An 18,111-nucleotide genomic window follows, 5' to 3' on the forward strand; every position below is an offset into this window, starting at 1 on the left:
GTTTTTTAAAAAAATAATTAAGTCGGTTTTAAGGTACTAAAACGCAACAAAATAAAAGAAGAAAATGGCCAGTATGAACAAAAATAGTAAGATCTTTAATTTGACACCTTACTTTTAAAATTCTGTTGAGTAATTATTGAAAAAATCTATTTTTTTAACCTCGGTTTAATAAAAACTTTAGACCTAAATATTTTCCCAAACAGACATAAAAAACATGGGTTCATATATACCTTTAGAACCAGAAAAATATTACGAATCTATTCTAAGCAAAATTGAAAAAGTTTTATAAAACTATAATAAAAAAATAAGTTTATTTTAAGAATCATAATTTTCGGCTTTAAAGGGTTAGCTTGAATAAAACCTGAATAAAACCTAAACAAAAGACAATGCAATGTAGCAGATATTTTTTAAACACAAGAAACAATAATGTATTTTTAACTGCATTGTTTTGAAGTTTATAAACAGACTGATGCATATTTGTTCATAATTTTTCATTCTTTACATGTTCTTTGATATCACTATATTTATTGTAGTATCTATTGTATATATTGTATGAACGTTCTCCTTTTTTTCTGGCAATTCTATAGGTTAATTTTATAGATTAAGCTTCCCGATTCGTCAATTTTTGCGATTTGTGATTGGCTAGTTTAGTAGTTACAATTCTTAAAATAACTTTTTTATTTTTTCTATTTTTTATTACAATTTTTTTTAACTTTTTCAATTTTGCTTACAATGGATTCATATTATTTTTCTCATTCTAATGGTATATATGAACCCATATTTTTCATGTCTGTATGAGAAAATATTTAGGTTTAATGTTTTGATTAAACCGAGGTTAAAAAAATAGATTTTTTCAACAATTACTCAACAGAATTTTAAAAGTAAGGTGTCAAATTAAAGATCTTACTATTTTTGTTTATACTGGCTATTTTCTTCTTTTATTTTGTTGCGTTTTAGTACCTTAAAACCGACTTAATTATTTTTAAAAAAAACTTAAATTACTTAAAAAATAAGAGGTCTACAAAAAAACCGATTGCATATCTGAATTCTATGAAAAATTTTACATCTAATACTTACTGAAAGGACCGGCTAGCTATCTTAAATAAAAAGCAAAAAAGTTGATACAACTTCTTTTGTAAATAAACCATGTAACCTTAAAATTTTCCTGGACGGCTTCGAAATTATTAACTCTGTTGGATTAGAACCTTTTCTCACCCATGTATAGCAGCATCGTATTGCATTCAATTTTCCACAGAAAGCTGTCTATAACACGATGCCATATATAATAATCATCGCTATATTTGTCATTTAAGATATTGTGCATCTATTACAAAACTCGCTTTGTTTGTTCTTGCATATTTTTCTTTGCTTCGCTTCTTGTGCGTGTTGTTGTAATCATATGTAGTTTTTGATCAATCGATTAATAAAATCCTTATATAAAAGTAACAAGATATCTATCTGTCTGTAGAAAAAGATCTCGCTAACCGCTAAACCTATTTGGTCTTCCTTAACAATGAAGATTCTTATAGGTCTAGGACTGGTTTATAACTATTGTAATAGAGGGTACCAGCCACCATCCCCCATGTAGGTCTGTAGCCGCTAACAATGACAAAGACCAAATTACTGCAAAATTGTGTCAAAAATAATCCATTTGACGACATAAAAATGTGGGATTATCAATCTCTTTTTTATGAGTTTTCTTTCCCACTTCTCCTCTCACCTCTCTCATTTTTATGACGTCACATGGATAATTTTTTACACAATTTTGCAGCAATTTGGTCTTTGTCCTGACAATTAACTTACCTTAAAAGTTGCATCATTGAATCTATAATAAAGTCCGGCCTTGAAAAAGTATGTGTATCCGTTTCCATACTTGAGTGCATCATCAATATCGTCGGGTATACCTTCCCAGTTAGATATGGGCCTGCAAAAATGGATATAGTATTACTTGGATGTTGCACAAGATTTTCATGTACTCTGATTAAGTGATACTTGCAGCTGGCAAAATCAACGATGCCCCCATCCCCTACCTTTCTACTGAATGAACGAGCTGATTAATAAATGAGGTCCATATTAGCAAGCTAAATTGACGACAAAATTTCCCCTGTCAATATATCCATATATCTCCTATATCCATAATATTTAAGAAAGCATTTCTGATAAATTTATAAAGACTAGATGAACAATTCCTATTCCAATTCCAATTTGATCAATAGTAAAAGAGAGTTGTACAAATAATCCGAACATTTCGTCCAACTAGGTCTGTAGAATTAAGCTTTTTAAAAACAATGTCTCTGCTCGTATTGTGGGATTGAGTTATACGTGACTAATTAAAAACAAAAAACTGCTAGAAATTTCTAGAGACATATGCTAAGAAATTGCTTTAGTAAAAAGACATGAAAATAATATTATTTAGTATTTTTTAGGAATCTTAAAAGTAACCTGGATTTTGGACAGCTCCTGTGGCCGCCAATATTGATAGATCCAAAAAAAAAATTCATGAAAAGTTGCATATTTGAACTATTTGAAAAGTAACAGATTTTAACTTTTACTTTCTCTTTAACACAATTAAATTTAGAAAAGGGGAGGAGGTGTGGTTTAATAACCCCCCCCCCCCTTCCCCAAAATAAAGTTAATATGAATTATACTTACTTTGGATATGTATTTTTTACTGGTGGTGTAGAGTCTGGATCAAACTTCCAATACTTCTGACCCTAAAAAGTTTCATATAAAAGTAACAGGATGTGTGTGTGTGTGTGTGTCTGCCTGTAGCTCAGGATATCGCCTGCTGGTGCTGGACTGACATGATTCTCCTTTATAGTAAAGCTACTTTTAAGTACAGAGAAGGTTTATAACATTTTTTTAATTAACGGTAACTCCAAGAATTTCTTTTCTAATCGAAAAGAGTAATAGTAGAAATTAAGAGTCCAATAAATATTTGAAAAACAAGGATGACAACAGCAATAAAAGCAAAGATTAAAGATCATTAATTCGAATAAACCAACAGTAACATTTGTCAGCAAAATATAATTTTATTTAGATTCTGAAGAAAAAAATAAAAAGTTTGCTTGAATACAGCATGCATATTAAGGACATAATTACGTTTGATTAAGGAGATGCTTCGTTTAAAACATTTTGTCAAATCTTCAAAGGAATTATCATTAAGTTACATATCTTTCTTGTCTAAAATGTCAAACAATTGTCTAAAATATATTATTAAAGGAATCATTATACGTACTATCGATGTTTTAAAAATTACCTTGAAAAAGTAAACCTTTCCATTGCCGGACCATACAAAGGCTGCATCAATGTGGTTAGGAATACCTTCGAACCCTGCGGATATCAATTTGGGGTATCCGGGATCCTGCACCATATTTGAGAACCTTAAATTTATATAATTCGTTTTTAAAAAGTAACAGGATGTTTTTCAGTCTATATATGCTTCTTTCTTAGTGTAGCAAAGGATTTCGCTAAACGCTGATATGATATGCTTCTCCTATCCAGTGAACTTTTTATATTTTGGTCCAGGGAGGTTTCATGAAGGACATTACCTTCACCTTTTGGTGGGAAATTAGTCTGTACTATAGTTTGTAAACCCCAATCAAAATTTAGTGAAGGCACCAAAGTTTTCAAAGTATTCAAACCAAGGAATGTGAAAACATAATTTTAAAACTTTGGGTATCAATATAATTTATAGTCCAATGTTTAATTGTAGAAGGTGGCATAAACGTTATTGAACACACTTTATAATTTAAGAAAAACTTGCCTACCTCCAATAATATTTTCCTTTAAAGATGTAAGTTTTTCCATTAGACCATGTAAAAGCAGCGTCGAGGTTTCCTGATAAAGATTTATGAGATTTATTGGTGGCTTTCCTACCGGAAGAGGGGTAATTGATCATGTTTTTATTATTTAGGTTATATAAGGTACTGTTTTGCCTCTTATGTAAATTATAAATTTGTTAAAAACAGTGTTTCTAATGACCAATAATATACCAATGAAGACCCCCTAAGTTTTTAATCCAACAAATGAGATGTCGTGATTATAAACTTTGTGGGTTAGTAGAATTTACAGTCCAATCCAATGTCCCCTCCCTCCCTGTAAAACTCATATGGTAAAAGAGGGACCTTAAGTCGCTAATTTAAGTCAATTGGCCAACATTCTTATAAGCATGTTGTTTTTATTCACATTGTTTATTTAACTGTCATTAAACCGATGCCTTTTTTGGTAATTATAAGCCGTCGTTAGATTATCATTTTTTCATTTACCTGGAATATCCCAGTCGAGGGCAATAGACCTTGGATACCCTTCTGCAATGGCATCATTAGACAGCTTCCAATAAGCATCTCCTAGTTAGAAAAATATCTTTTGAACAATTTGATTTTCAATAAAATATTTTATCTAATATAATAATCATCTATCCTACAATTACAATCCTGTTATAAAAAGTAGAAGTTTTTTTTTCGTCTGAAGCGTCTCAATAACTACTAAAATTATTGACTTTTCCTTTTAAAAGAAGTTTTCCTTATCCAAGGATGGGTTTAGGCCGTTTTATTTTTGGATTTCATTCTTACCTTTGAATGTATAAGTATTACCATCATGAACAGTAACTATAGCATCAATGGTAGCATTATTACATAACTATTTCTCACCTTTGAATGTATAAGTATTACCATCATGAACAGTAACTATAGCATTAATGGTAGCATTGTTACATAACTCCTCTTGACTAATTGCCTCTTCTGTTGTTGGTATTGGAGATGGGGTTGTTCTAAAAGTCAACAAAATCAATTATTCATATAATTAGTGCAGCAGTAAAATTTTCTGTTTGAAATGGAATAAATTCAGGGATCGAATCATAGAATAAGGAGGAATAGAAATGAAAACCCTAAATATTTCTAGGAAATTTGAAGGAATCTTTGACTTGCGCAGTAAAGACAATAAAGCTAAAGTAGTAATCACAATGACTAGTTGGACAAAATTAAAAAAGTTTAATTTGGATTAAAACCTGATAGATACTGTTTAACATTTTTTTTGTGTTTAAAGGATTAGTCTTTAGAATAAATTGATATCATTTTCATTGGATAGCAGGTACTGTTTGACCCTTAAAACATTGTTGTCATACTGAGAAGACCACCACCGAAACACACCTCATATAGAAGTGGTTCCAGCATTTGATGCTTGTTCGTTTCATGATGAAAAGTTACTTGTTACTGTACACCTTGTTTTGAAAAGTATGATTGCCCACATTTATAATTTTTAAGTGTTAGCCAAATGGGTACAGCCCCTCCACTTCCCCTCCCCTACCTCAAGTTCATGTATGAATGTAGTTGCTAGTATGTATAATCAGCTGTTTGAAAACAGCATAGGAGCGAATCCTATCATATAAATGCTGGGACCAATAATTTTTGATAAAGTAAGTTGCTTACTTAATTAAAATTTTTAAGGCTTTGCACATAAAATTCGCTTTTAATCCATTGTGAATAGGGTAAAGAAAGGTTGATACACGGCTACAAGGCGTTTAGTAAATTATTGCAAAAGGAATTTATTTTGAATATTTTTTCAGAATAATTACTTAAATCATGTGATTTACTAACAGCCTTATAGCCGTTTTTGTCTTTCAAATGTTCCAATTTTAATTCAGGCTAGCCAGGCAGAATCTTCTACCTGGATTCTATTCTATACTTTATCTTCTTTGGATCGAATGGGATATGACTATGACCGATAAATTGATGTACATTCCCAATGATAAAACTCCTGTAGATTATGATCAGTGCAGTGGACACTCAACTAAGTGAATCAACCAATAAAAATTAAATAAAAATTCCAAAAGTGAACGAATAAAAAAACTTGTTTACAAAACTCTGGAGTAAATTTAATTTTCAAATTTTTTTTATCTATTTGTTAAATTTTATCATCTTTTAATTAAAAATGCTTAAATTCGCCATCAAACAAACTAGAAAATTGACTAAAATCGAGATAGCGAGTTGATATTACGTATTAGTTAAGGGAATTTACTATTTCGTCTTTGTATTCAATTGTCCTTATTTAATACTTATTGTCCTTAATGGCGACAATAAGTAGAACAAGCTCGAATGTAATGTTATGCTCTTCGTTGGGCAGTAAATGGGTTCGAATCTCAGCCCTAATCGCGTCATAAATTGTACCTAAAACAGGCGCAACACATTACAATGCACAGTTATGACTTCCAGCTAGAGGTCGTGTAATGAAGGAAATGGTTGGCCGCGATATTCGGGACGTTAGCTTAGTGCCTTGCTACCTTAATTAAAGGTCAAGTCATACTTTGTTATCAACCGTCAAAAGAGGTATAAATCAGGTATATAAACTCTTGTTATAAAGAAGCTGCGCTACTAAAAAGTTTACCCAAAAGATCTAGGCTGAAGGTGTATAGGAAGGATTGCCTTCTTGGGTTCAGGTTTAACTCCATACAAAGCCTGAATCCCCTTCTTGTCATCCTCGTGCAATATTATCTAAAAGTAATAAAAAATAAGTAGATATAGGATATACAAGGATATGATAACAGGGGAAAATATACCGTTAATTTATCTTGCTGATATGGAGGATCTAATTTATTGGTCAGTTCGTTTATTCAGTAGGAGGGGAGGGATTAGGTAAAGAGGGTTGACGAAAGGAATCAATGTAACTAGCTTCGAGTATTACTTTACTACAGTTCCGGAAAAGCTGGTGCAACATCTTGGAAATAATATATTGATTAATAATATATCAAAGACGATAACATCTGTAAGAAAGAGATGAACAAAATCATGGATGAAGAAACGGTCAAATTTTTCATGGGCTGGTACGCTCCCCCAAAATAGTTACGAACCTTCCCAGGAACTATGAGAAGTAAAGAGGAATCATATCGGTCCAATGGTTAGTGAGATCCTTCAGTACAAATACACACACAGACGCGCACAGATCCTGTTACTTTAATATAAGATTCAAATTATCTTCACTGCTAAAAGAAGGCATACCTGAGCTTCATACCCCTTGTAGAACGGAGCCATAAGAGCCGTGGGTATCTCTGAGTGGGACAGACCAAGACTGTGCCCAAACTCATGCGCCGCTGTCTGGTACAAGTTTGTTCCCTGTTTTGCAAGAAAATAAATCAGAGTATAATTTTTACAATTTTGTATAGTTTGATTAATCAATATCTAGCAATGGATATGGAATATACGTGAATTTTATGACAGGGGAAAAATTGTCGTTAATTTAGGTTGCTAACATGGACATCACTTATTGGTCAGTTCTATAATCTAGTAGGAGCATAAGGAATAGGGTAAATGGGGTGTGGATGGAAGATCGTACTTTAAAAAAAAATATGATCCAATCAATTTTATCTAAAATTGTCATGTCTGAATATAAATAGATTTACAAAACTGCGCGTTATTTGGGAAATACATTAATTGAATATATCACGATATTTTTATAAATAACACACGAAAACAATTTAGATAAAGAAATTGTGTCACTATAAATTACGCTTCAGTTCTTTAATTGTAGCTACTCTTGATTTCGATTGTTCGTTCCTAATTGCTAACACTTAGTCTGGAATGCTTTTGATAGATTTTTCTTCCATATTACCAGGGATTTAAAGAGATAAGACAATGGCCGACAAAATGATTTACATCCTCAATGATGATATTCAAAACAACCCCTTATGTAGATTACAACTAGTATTTAAAACGTTTGGACACTCAAGTTAATGAACCAACCAATCAAAATTTAATAAAAGTCTCCAAAGTTGTTGAATAAGAAAACGTTTTTATAAAACTTTTGGAACTGCTTTTCTGTTATCTTTGTTATTTATCTTAAAGATAAAGAATGTTTCATTTTTCAATTATCTTAGGGTATAAAACAAATGACGGTATATTTATGTAACTTTATAATTATGATAAACAAAACTACCTCTTTTCTAAATTAAAATCATTGGTTGAAAACTTTAAACTCTGCTAGTTTAATCAAGATTTCATAAAAGTACCCAAACAAATGAGTGAATGTATTTTAAAAACTTTGGGTACAAATATAATATACATTTAAATGTCCACTCTCTCGCTAGATAGGTGAATACACTCTGAATATACAATACATGTTTATAAACATCTTTATGACAGGGATCTAAAGGGATAAGACACTGGCCAATAAATTGATGTACATTCCCGATGATGATACACAAAATAACCCCTTATGTAGATTACTTATCAAACCAACCAATCAAAATTCAACAAAAGTCCCCCAAATAGTAAGCCAATGAATAAGAAACCGTTATTTTAAAACTTTGGGGACGAGAGCAATAAACAGCCTAATGTCCCCACACTCCCTGTTTTTTTTTGAGGTGCTTCAGAAACCTTACTATTATTATTATTGTACTTATTTTATAAACGTACAGTATAAAAGTCATCCATTCTCTTACTATTATTGTCTTCACACTAGTGGCTCCGCCCCTCATTTTATTATAATTTTATTTTAAAAAGCGAATTAATGTTTTGGATTATTTTACCCATCTCTATATCCTTCCACTTAATCAATCACAAATTTAAATCTACAAAAGGGGTAATTTTGTGCATCACAATTGGGGATGTAAATCAATTTATCGGCCATTGTCTTATCCCTTTAGATCTCAGATAATCAGATGTGTTAAATCATTAATAATAAGATCTTAAATGACATATGATAAACACATACAAATTACTAAAATAGCACGTTTAAAGGATTATGTATAAATATGTATGAATACTGATCAGAAATGCTCTCTTGTTTAGATTACCAACAAGAACCATCAAACTAACTATTAAAGGCCTTGTGACAGTCAAACTAACAATTAATATATCAAATCCTTTGTTTGTATATCTATAATACAAACTAGCTTGATGTCTGTCTGTCTGTTTGTCCGTCCGTCTGTCCCTTAAGATCTCGGTAACCACTGAACCGATCGGATTCTACTCTTCAGGGAATATACCTACTGGTCCTGTGGTGATTTTAGGCTATTTATTGGGGGGTGGGACACCCCAACTCCCCCAAAACAAAAATATCCCCCCCATTTTTTTTGTAGGAGATATCCTTGGTCCTTCTTATTTATATTTTTATACGAATTTCACCTTAAATTTTTTTATCATTTCTTGGGGCAAAGCCCCTAGAGGCTAGGGGCGAAGCCGCTAGTTGAACGTATAAACTGTTATCAAAAAAAGCTTTTCATAAGAACCGGGCATCTTAAGTTTTTGCAGGAGGGGGGGGGGGGGGACATTGGACTGTAAATTACACTGGTGCCTAAAGTATTTTAACAACGTTATCCTATTCACTTGCTCTTAAACTTTGGGTGATCTTTTATTAAGTTTTGATTGGTTGGTTTCAATATAGTAATATTCAAACTTATCACCCAATGATATGTTTAATAATTTAACTTCTTCTTATCCCTTAAGATCCCTGAGATGAACTTACCCTAGATTCATGCATGGTCCAAAAATCTCCGTTATCAAAATGCGCGTCTCCCCCATACACTGGAAAGTAGGCATGGGCCAGAGTACCGCCCTCGCCGTCAAAAGGATCACCGTCACCGTGTTCACCGTCTTCAAACCTAAAGGTCAAGAATTTTTTTTAAATGAACACTTTCTGCAGAAATAATGTTATCGTATCGTTGCTGCACTTTATTCCAATTCGTCCAATTTAAGGATTAATCATGTAATCTTTTTTCATGTACATATATTATCAAAAATTGACACACGGGAGCAATAACGGCACTTTAAAGATGATGTTTACTGTATAGGAGTATATTTACAATAAATTTTACGCATGGGATGGAGGATAGACAGACAATGTGAGTTATAGGGTAGTTTTAATATTCAAAGTGTTTAGTAAATAACTACTTAGCCTATGAGAGGACAATATGCACCATCAGATCTTATTTTAGTGCATCTCTTGACCAAATCTTGCTTAATTACTATGTATTGATTATAAGGTCACATGCAAAGGACAATCAACCTTTGTACGAACATTGTCTGGAAATGGTAATAAGTTGCGTCTGTTTTGGGCCGAGGCATTTCCCCATCTCTAACTATTTATGTCGCGATCCTGACAGAGCAGCAGTAGACATTACTTTAAACGTCTTTGCCTATGATGCGGTGTTTGGTCGAGATTCGAATCTATCACCTTCCTGACAACGAGCGGATCAGCTACGTGTTACGGACACACAGAAAACTGTCCCGAATTTGTATTAATTTTGAGGAACAAGACTCCAGTTACGTCATACTTTTTCTTTCCCGAAAAAGGGAAGCGGGGGGAAGAAAAAAGAGATGGGAGAAAAGGGGGTTTTCCCCATCTCTTTTGAAGAGATTTTCTTCCCCCCTTCCCTTTTTCAGGAAAGAAAAATATGACGTCACTGGAGTCTTGTTCCTCAAAATTAATACAAATTCGGGACAGTTTTCTGTGTGTCCGTGTTGCGACACAGTCGCGGGTTATACAATATACATAACTTGTTACCTGATTTCTATATGAACTCTTCCGGACCGTTCTTGTTTGAATGTTAAATCTGTTACATTTGACCAAACCTAGCATATTTATTTCTGTTATAATGGTCATGTCAACATTTTAGGTCTTGCTTATAAAGATGATTCGCTTATAAAATTGTGTCTAATGGTTTCAAGTAGCGTTGTCACATAAAACATTTTTTTATTTTTTTTCGTTGTCAAATTTGTTTACCTTCGGGTTTTACAATCATATTTAATGGGTGTAGAATTTACATGGATATTAATTAGGGTGGGTCGATTTTGGAAATTCACATTAGTAGGCATTGGCAAGGAATACTGGGCCAATATAAAACCCTGTTAAACTTGAAAGAGGTTTTTTAATCCAAAAACAACAGACGCGCGGGGGGTATAAAATGTGCCACCCCCTTATAAAATTAAAAATTGAAATTCCTTCAAACACAGGCATGTTGCATATCAAAATGACCGCATTAAAATGCTGATTATAAATCTGAAAACCGTTTCGAAAAATATTGATTCAGTCTGAAATGATTTTCAAATAACCTACTAAAATGAACAATTTTGACTAAATCAGCTGTTTTTCGGCACTTAATGAGATTTTATTCGAACTAGGAGCAATAGTTTTCAAAACGGTTTTCAGATTCGTAATCAGCATTTCAATGCGGTCATTTTGATATGCAACATGCCTGTGTTGGAAGGAATTTCAATTTTTGGTTTTATAAGGGGGTGGGCACTTTTTATACCACCCGCGCGCCGGCAGCCATAAGAGCCAAGTCACTTTTGAAACTTGAATGGGGCTTATCATACATATATATGACTTCCGCAACTTATAATAACAGTAAAATTTAAAAAAAAAGGGGGAAATGTACCCACCTTAACATTAATACAGAGGAAAAATTGTCGTCAATAAAGGTTGCTTTTTCTCCAGTCATTTTTTGTTTAGTCTTTTCATCTAGTAGGATTGGAAGTGAGGGGGTAAATGAGAGTGATGGGTGGGTCTCATTATTTTAAGGTTTACTTTATTAGAGTATGTGGTATGCTCCTTACTTTACCCAGCTATAGTGTAGCTTCGCTCCTTCAGCTCTATGTTAATTTTGTTGATCCCCTTGAGCTACGGGAGCAGCCGTTGTAAATACCCCCCAATCTAATTTATTATGTTGTTGTTTAGTTATCCAGCCCCAAATGTGTGTTTAATCATCTGCTGTCCCCTCACATATGCAGGGAGGGGATCAGCCCTAATTAATTATCATTTCTATGCATTATCTTTGCCATGTAATTATGATTCATATGTATCCCTAATTCCGTGTATTATCGATTGTTGTCCCATGTACATATTTAGTATATCTGTTACTTTACTCAAATAAACACCAACTTTGGAAATCTACCTTTAGTTAAATTGTTATGTATAAGATAAGCGAAGCTTATCTAAATTGAGGTTACACACATCTGCCTACAAATCCGTAACTCCGAACCCCTGAGGCTATAGCGGGGCCAACTCCCACAAGTACACGATAATCTGTTGTGAGATCCAAATAATAGTAAATCCATTTCTATTTATTATATCATTGGAATTTGACAGGTTTTAAATTGAAAACCGAGGTGATTTTCTCAAAGTGCCTAGCGAGCCCAGAAACACACCCCATTTATTCAAAACAAATTATTGAATGATAAATTTTAATCAGGTTAGGTTAGGTTATATTTGATAAAGGGTGACTATTAAAAAAATATCCCCCCTTTTATTTTCAACAATAAGTGTGTGTGTGGGTGGGGGGGGGGGCGGGGGGGGTGTTTCTGTGCTTGCTAGGCACCTATATTTTAGAAATATACCTGTCAAAACACGATAAATACTAAACAGGACAAGATAAGATAATAAATACTTTCAAGGAAATTATGAGCCAAGTGTTTACGAATGTTTATTAAACTTAATTTAAGGGGAAAGTAATTTTCCAAATGTAAACCCCGGGTAAAAAATCCGCCCCATAATGAACTGTCGACAAGAAAAATCAGAGCTATAACTATAATAAAGCTGAGAAAATCTCATTTCCCACAAAACTTTATTAATCGTCTGACTAAACGACTAACGGACAGACAAAGGGAATTATAAAGTAGATTCGCTTCTAAAAATCGCTACCATCAAAGCTTTTCCAATTTCTTCATCCACATCAGCACTAAATATTAATTATTAAGAGAATTATTAAGTAAGAGAATAAGGATCTTTTAGGGGTAATAATAGTTATTTATTTCATCGTATCAAAGACAGCTTTCCGCTGATATTAAAATAAAAATTACAAGATTGAAACCATTTTGTTAGTCCCAAAGCCTCAGGATAACAAAATTCTCAAAAAGCGGCCAAAATAAAATTTGATTTTTACCTTTTCCAGTATACCAAGACATGTGACTTTAAGGCTGTGCAAACCGCTTAAATGGGTATTTTAAAAAACCTGGGACTTTTTTAGCCTACCCGTGTATATAAATTTTCGGTGCTTTCCCTCAAATTTTCTAGCGAGAATAGAACCCCGCGGGGGAGGGGGCTAACCATGCAGGGCTAAATTATACCAAATAAAACATAGATTAACCTGACCTAACGCAAAACACATGAAAAACTAACAATCCCCCTAATTTTCAATTTATTAAAAAATAATTGACAAACCCCAAACTGTCCAGTTTTGAGCAAGACGATTCATGTGACGTCATATAAAAAGGGAAGGGGGGAAGAAAATCTCTTCCCTTTTCTCCCATCTCTTTTGAAGAGATTTTCTTCCCCCCTTTCCTTTTTCTTTCCCGAAACGTATATGACGTCACTGGAATCTTCTTGCTCAAAACTGGACAGTTTGGGGTTTGTCAAATAATTGAGTGGGGGGAGGGTACTTTGCTCGACAAGGAAATTTGAGGGAAACCGCCTATTTTTCTTACTGATCCATGCTGGAGAAGGAGGGATATTTGGAGATCTTGTATTTTATTTCATTCACTTTCCAGCGGGAACCTAAATTTAATATAATTTTCTATGTGCATTAGTAGCTTACATACTCTAAACTTACTTACACGCACCATGCCTTACACTCAAACATGTTTTATATACAATTAAATGGGTTTTTAAAAAGAGTACACATTTATAATACAGAGTAGAACGATGTCTGTCTGTCCGACTGTCTATCCGTCCTTCCGTCTGTCCCTTAAGATCTCGGTAACCAGTGAACCGATCGGATTCTACTCTTCAGGGAATATACCTACTGGTCTTTTGGTGGTTTTAGGCTATTTTCTTAAGGAGTGGGACACCCCAAACCCTCTCAAAAAAACAAAAAATCACCCTCAATTTATTTTCCGAAAAATTAGTGAAGGTACCTCTAATTTTTTTTATTTGTTTTTTTTTATTTTTTCTTATCTTTTTAAAATTACCTTTTTTTGATGCAAAGCCCCTAGAGGCTAGGGGCGAATCCGCTAGTCCTTATAATAAAGTAACAAGATCAATGTCTATAATAAATGATCTCCCTAACCGCTGAACCGATATGGTTCTCTTTTAATGTGTAGCTTTTCATGGGTCCTGAGCAGGTTTATAGCTATTTGTGGGGACGGTACCACCATACACCCGAGAGAAATCGCCAAAAATTACAAAATATTTTTCAATTCCAGCTAGGCGGCGCCATTGTATACTTGACTTCCCACACAAGGACGTCCAAAGGGGGTAAGGGGTAAAGGGGTGATTACCCCCCCCCCCACTCCAAATACAAATTACCCCCCACCCCACACAAAAAAAAATACAAAAAAAGCTTGGACGTCCTTGTTACTCCCAGTTTTTATTAAAAATACAAAAGTAGGGAGAGGGTCGACTACCCCCTCCCCCACTTACCTCTAAGCCTCTTGGGCCGTAGCCGCTAGTGAGGTAAAAGGATTTAGTAAAAAAATAATAATGCATAATGAAATTTGGTAGTAAAATCTACAAAAAAAAAACTAAATAAAATATACCTTGTAAAGCAAATCGTTTCTTCCTAACATGCACCTCCCTCCCAACCTTATCCTTGACTCCACATCTAAAAGTTAAAAAAAAATTTAGTAAAACTTAAAATCAATTATTTTTTTATATCAAATTTAATTCTACAACAACAGCAGAAACAAAAAGTTGGTGGGGAGGGGGGGGGCGGGGGTGATTAGATGATACCACAGAAAAAAAATTTGCCGTTTCACCAAATCCATAAAAAAAAACATGAAACTCTTAATTTTTAAAAAAACTAAAAATGAAGATACATTGAACAACAAAATGACCCCTGCTTTACGTCTTCAGATAGAAATATAAACATAAATGCCTGGAATAAGCAGATAAAAATTCACAGCTTAATTCCGCACAAAGTGGACATAAAACAATGATGACAACATTCATAAAAGCAAAGCTCATCAAATCATACAGCCCTGTAAAAATCCGCTTAAATCTATCCCAAAATTAATCAAATAAAAATTAAATTTTTTGGCTATAGAGAGCCTTGCTAATAGAATAATAGAATAAAATCACCTTGGCATATTCATAACTTGTATGGTTGAGGAATCCAGTTCTCCAGTTATTGGGATACCAGCAAATGATTGGAAATCCATCAAATAGTCGCGTAATCCATCCTTGGAAATCACAACAATACAATTAATCAGGGAGGGAGGGTACATTGGACTGTAAATTTTACTGGAACCTAATTTTTTTAAAACCCATTATTGGCTTTAAAACTGTGTACTTTTATTAAATCTTGTTTGGTTAGTTAAAACTAGCAGAGTCAAAACTTTCAAGATAACAATTTAATCAATAGAAGATGTAATTTTGTTTATCATAATTGGTAGTTTTGTTTCAATTTATCGTCCATTGTCTTATCCGTTAAGAATCCTGATATACTATATACATACATTCAAGCATCAAATCCATCATGAATATACAGGCTTTCTTTTGTTAAATGAAAAGATTCCTTCGATTTAACCCACTTATCCCTCAAATAAAATAATCATAACTAACAAAATATTTATATGAAACATTTGATAAAGAAAAAGCTGATAAAAAACCACCCCATACTTTTAAGATAATTCTTATGGTAAATATTTTGTTAATCCAAGCATTATTAGGTGTACTTAATTAAGCATACTTCATTATTATATACAGTGTTTTTATTAAGGCTAGGTTCTGATAGGTAAGACAATGGACGATAAATTGATGCTGATTAACAACCATACGCGGATAAAGGGGTGATTCTTCCCCTAAACTTTAAAACTTCTCATTTTACCCCATCAAAATTTTAAAAATACATTAGAATACCCCTACCAAAACTTTGAAACTCCTCACTTTACCCCCTTCAAAATAAAAGCTTGGAAGTTACTGTTTAGTTTACAACATAACCCATCTGTAGATTAAAATTATTGGTCGAAAGTAGCATATGTCCCCTCTCTTTCCCCTGTCATATTAAAGATATTTGAAGCTTAGTTAACTTTATTGGGGTCTTCTTGGAGGAGAGGATCTTTAAAAAAAGGCTGAAAACAGCGACATGTATCTATCTAAAAGGTGAGCAAACAAATACGGACATTTTCTAAATTATAATTGCGCGGCTTGTGTTATTAGTAGAAAAATACTATGAATACCGTTAAAACCGCAATGAACTTTATTTTTGGAAATATAAGAACAGTTCCTGTGCTCCAAATAGTTTAGGAGCTAGGGGGTAAAATTTCCCAAAAATTACTTGCAAGTTAAGTTTTTACTCAATTGGGACATTATACCACGTAGCTCCCAAACTATATGTAGCACAGGAACTGTTCTTGTTTTTCCAATGCGTAGTATTTTTCTACAATACACACAAGCCGCACCATTAGAATTTTGAAAATGTCCACATTTTATTTACTTGTATAATGATTTAGTATGATATTAAGACAATTATGTTGTAAAGTATTTTCTGAATTTTGAACATAATCATCCTCTTTTGTAATGTTTACATACATAAAGGATGGAATCAGAGAAGGAGGGGATATTGAACTGTAGAATGTAGATGTAATAAAAATTTTAAAACATGTGCATTTGTTGGCTTTAAACTTTTGATATTTTCATTAATCTCTTGATTGGTTTGTTTAAACCAGAGTGTCCAGACTTTTCATCCAATAATTTTAATCCACAAGAATTTATTCTAAATTCAATTTGGATGTATCCCATATAATCGATGATTGTCTAATCCCTTAAAATCCTTGTTATGGAATATGATATATAATATTACTCAAATATAAAGTAATGTTTTGATGCTAATTTATGAGAAAAATATAATCAAAATAAACACGTCATGAAGATTAGCGTAAAACAGCAGAGGGGATAGGGTTTAAATAACTGTATGTCCCCTTCCTGAGGACCATGTGTAGTCTTTCAATTGGGTCTTTAAAAATCAACCAATAGCGTCAGGAATATTGACACAGCCACAGCTACAAAAGAGCAGAAAGCAATTTGCTAGCAGACGAAAAAGGTCCTCAACAAGGGATCCCGGTAATTGTCTGGTTTGACATCTATACTTTAGCTTTATTTTATAAAGTGCCTGGAATAAAGGTATTATAATTTTGACAATTAACATTCTATCTGGAATAACAATCGAGAAATTCCCATTTCCAACAAAAGAACATTTCATTTTATGAGAACCTTTGCTAATAAAAAAACACTTACCCTTGATAAAAGATTGGCACTTTTAGTATGACTATGGGGGGTATCCATATATCCATATCTCATTAGATACATCTAGGTAAATATTTTAGTATGACTATAGGGGGTATCCATATATCCATATCTCATTAGATACATCTAGGTAAATATTTTAGTATTATATGGGGGTATCCATATATCCATATCTCATTAGATACATCTAGGTAAATATTTTAGTATTACTATGGGGGTATCCATATATCCATATCTTATTAGATACATCTAGGTAAATATTTTAGTATTACTATGTGGGGTATCCATATATCCATATCTCATTAGATACATCTAGGTAAATATTTTAGTATGACTATAGGGGGTATCCATATATCCATATCTCATTAGATACATCTAGGTAAATATTTTAGTATTATATGGGGGGAGTGTCCATATATCCATATCTCATTAGATACATCTAGGTAAATATTTTAGTATTATTATGGGGGGTATCCATTTATCCATATCTCATTAGATACATCTAGGTAAATATTTTAGTATTACTATGGGGGGTATCCATTTATCCATATCTCATTAGATACATCTAGGTAAATATTTTAGTATTACTATGGGGGGTATCCATAAATTCATATCTCATTAGATACATCTAGGTAAATATTTTAGTATTATATGGGGGGAGTGTCCATATATCCATATCTCATTAGATACATCTAGGTAAATTAATATGTGAAAACAAATAGTATAAAAAGGAGAAAACCCGAAAAAAAGAGAGAAAGCAGAAAATAATATTTTGTTTAAAACACTATATTTTGCTCGACATATCTTGATTATCATAAATAGATTATGTTTTATACAGAATAGAGTATGGCTCTGGGCACGCAGTTGTTGGTGCATTATTATCTAAAGACAGGCACAAACACTAATAGAATAGCTTTGCTACCAACAAGGACAAATATA

General features: G+C 33.0%; 1 protein-coding gene across 1 annotated transcript in view; it reads right to left on the reverse strand.

Moving 5' to 3' along the window:
* The window catches only part of Mmp1 (Matrix metalloproteinase 1), a 64,893-nt gene that overhangs the window by 15,885 nt on the left and 30,897 nt on the right, over positions 1 to 18,111 (reverse strand). The window contains exons 3-17 of the mRNA XM_080151245.1: positions 17,164 to 17,235; positions 15,007 to 15,107; positions 14,466 to 14,530; positions 13,416 to 13,485; positions 12,634 to 12,670; positions 10,498 to 10,565; positions 9,460 to 9,595; positions 6,996 to 7,109; positions 6,385 to 6,491; positions 4,653 to 4,771; positions 4,269 to 4,349; positions 3,771 to 3,840; positions 3,260 to 3,383; positions 2,653 to 2,714; positions 1,804 to 1,924 (exon numbers count right to left, since the gene is read on the reverse strand). Of these exons, the coding sequence (XP_080007371.1) occupies positions 1,804 to 1,924; positions 2,653 to 2,714; positions 3,260 to 3,383; positions 3,771 to 3,840; positions 4,269 to 4,349; positions 4,653 to 4,771; positions 6,385 to 6,491; positions 6,996 to 7,109; positions 9,460 to 9,595; positions 10,498 to 10,565; positions 12,634 to 12,670; positions 13,416 to 13,485; positions 14,466 to 14,530; positions 15,007 to 15,107; positions 17,164 to 17,235 (1,347 nt within the window). The remainder of the gene's footprint in view (positions 1 to 1,803; positions 1,925 to 2,652; positions 2,715 to 3,259; positions 3,384 to 3,770; positions 3,841 to 4,268; positions 4,350 to 4,652; positions 4,772 to 6,384; positions 6,492 to 6,995; positions 7,110 to 9,459; positions 9,596 to 10,497; positions 10,566 to 12,633; positions 12,671 to 13,415; positions 13,486 to 14,465; positions 14,531 to 15,006; positions 15,108 to 17,163; positions 17,236 to 18,111) is intronic.

The sequence above is a fragment of the Acartia tonsa genome, chromosome 2, assembly GCF_053477335.1.
Source record: "Acartia tonsa isolate MP-2025a chromosome 2, ASM5347733v1, whole genome shotgun sequence".
Taxonomy (NCBI): domain Eukaryota; kingdom Metazoa; phylum Arthropoda; class Copepoda; order Calanoida; family Acartiidae; genus Acartia; species Acartia tonsa.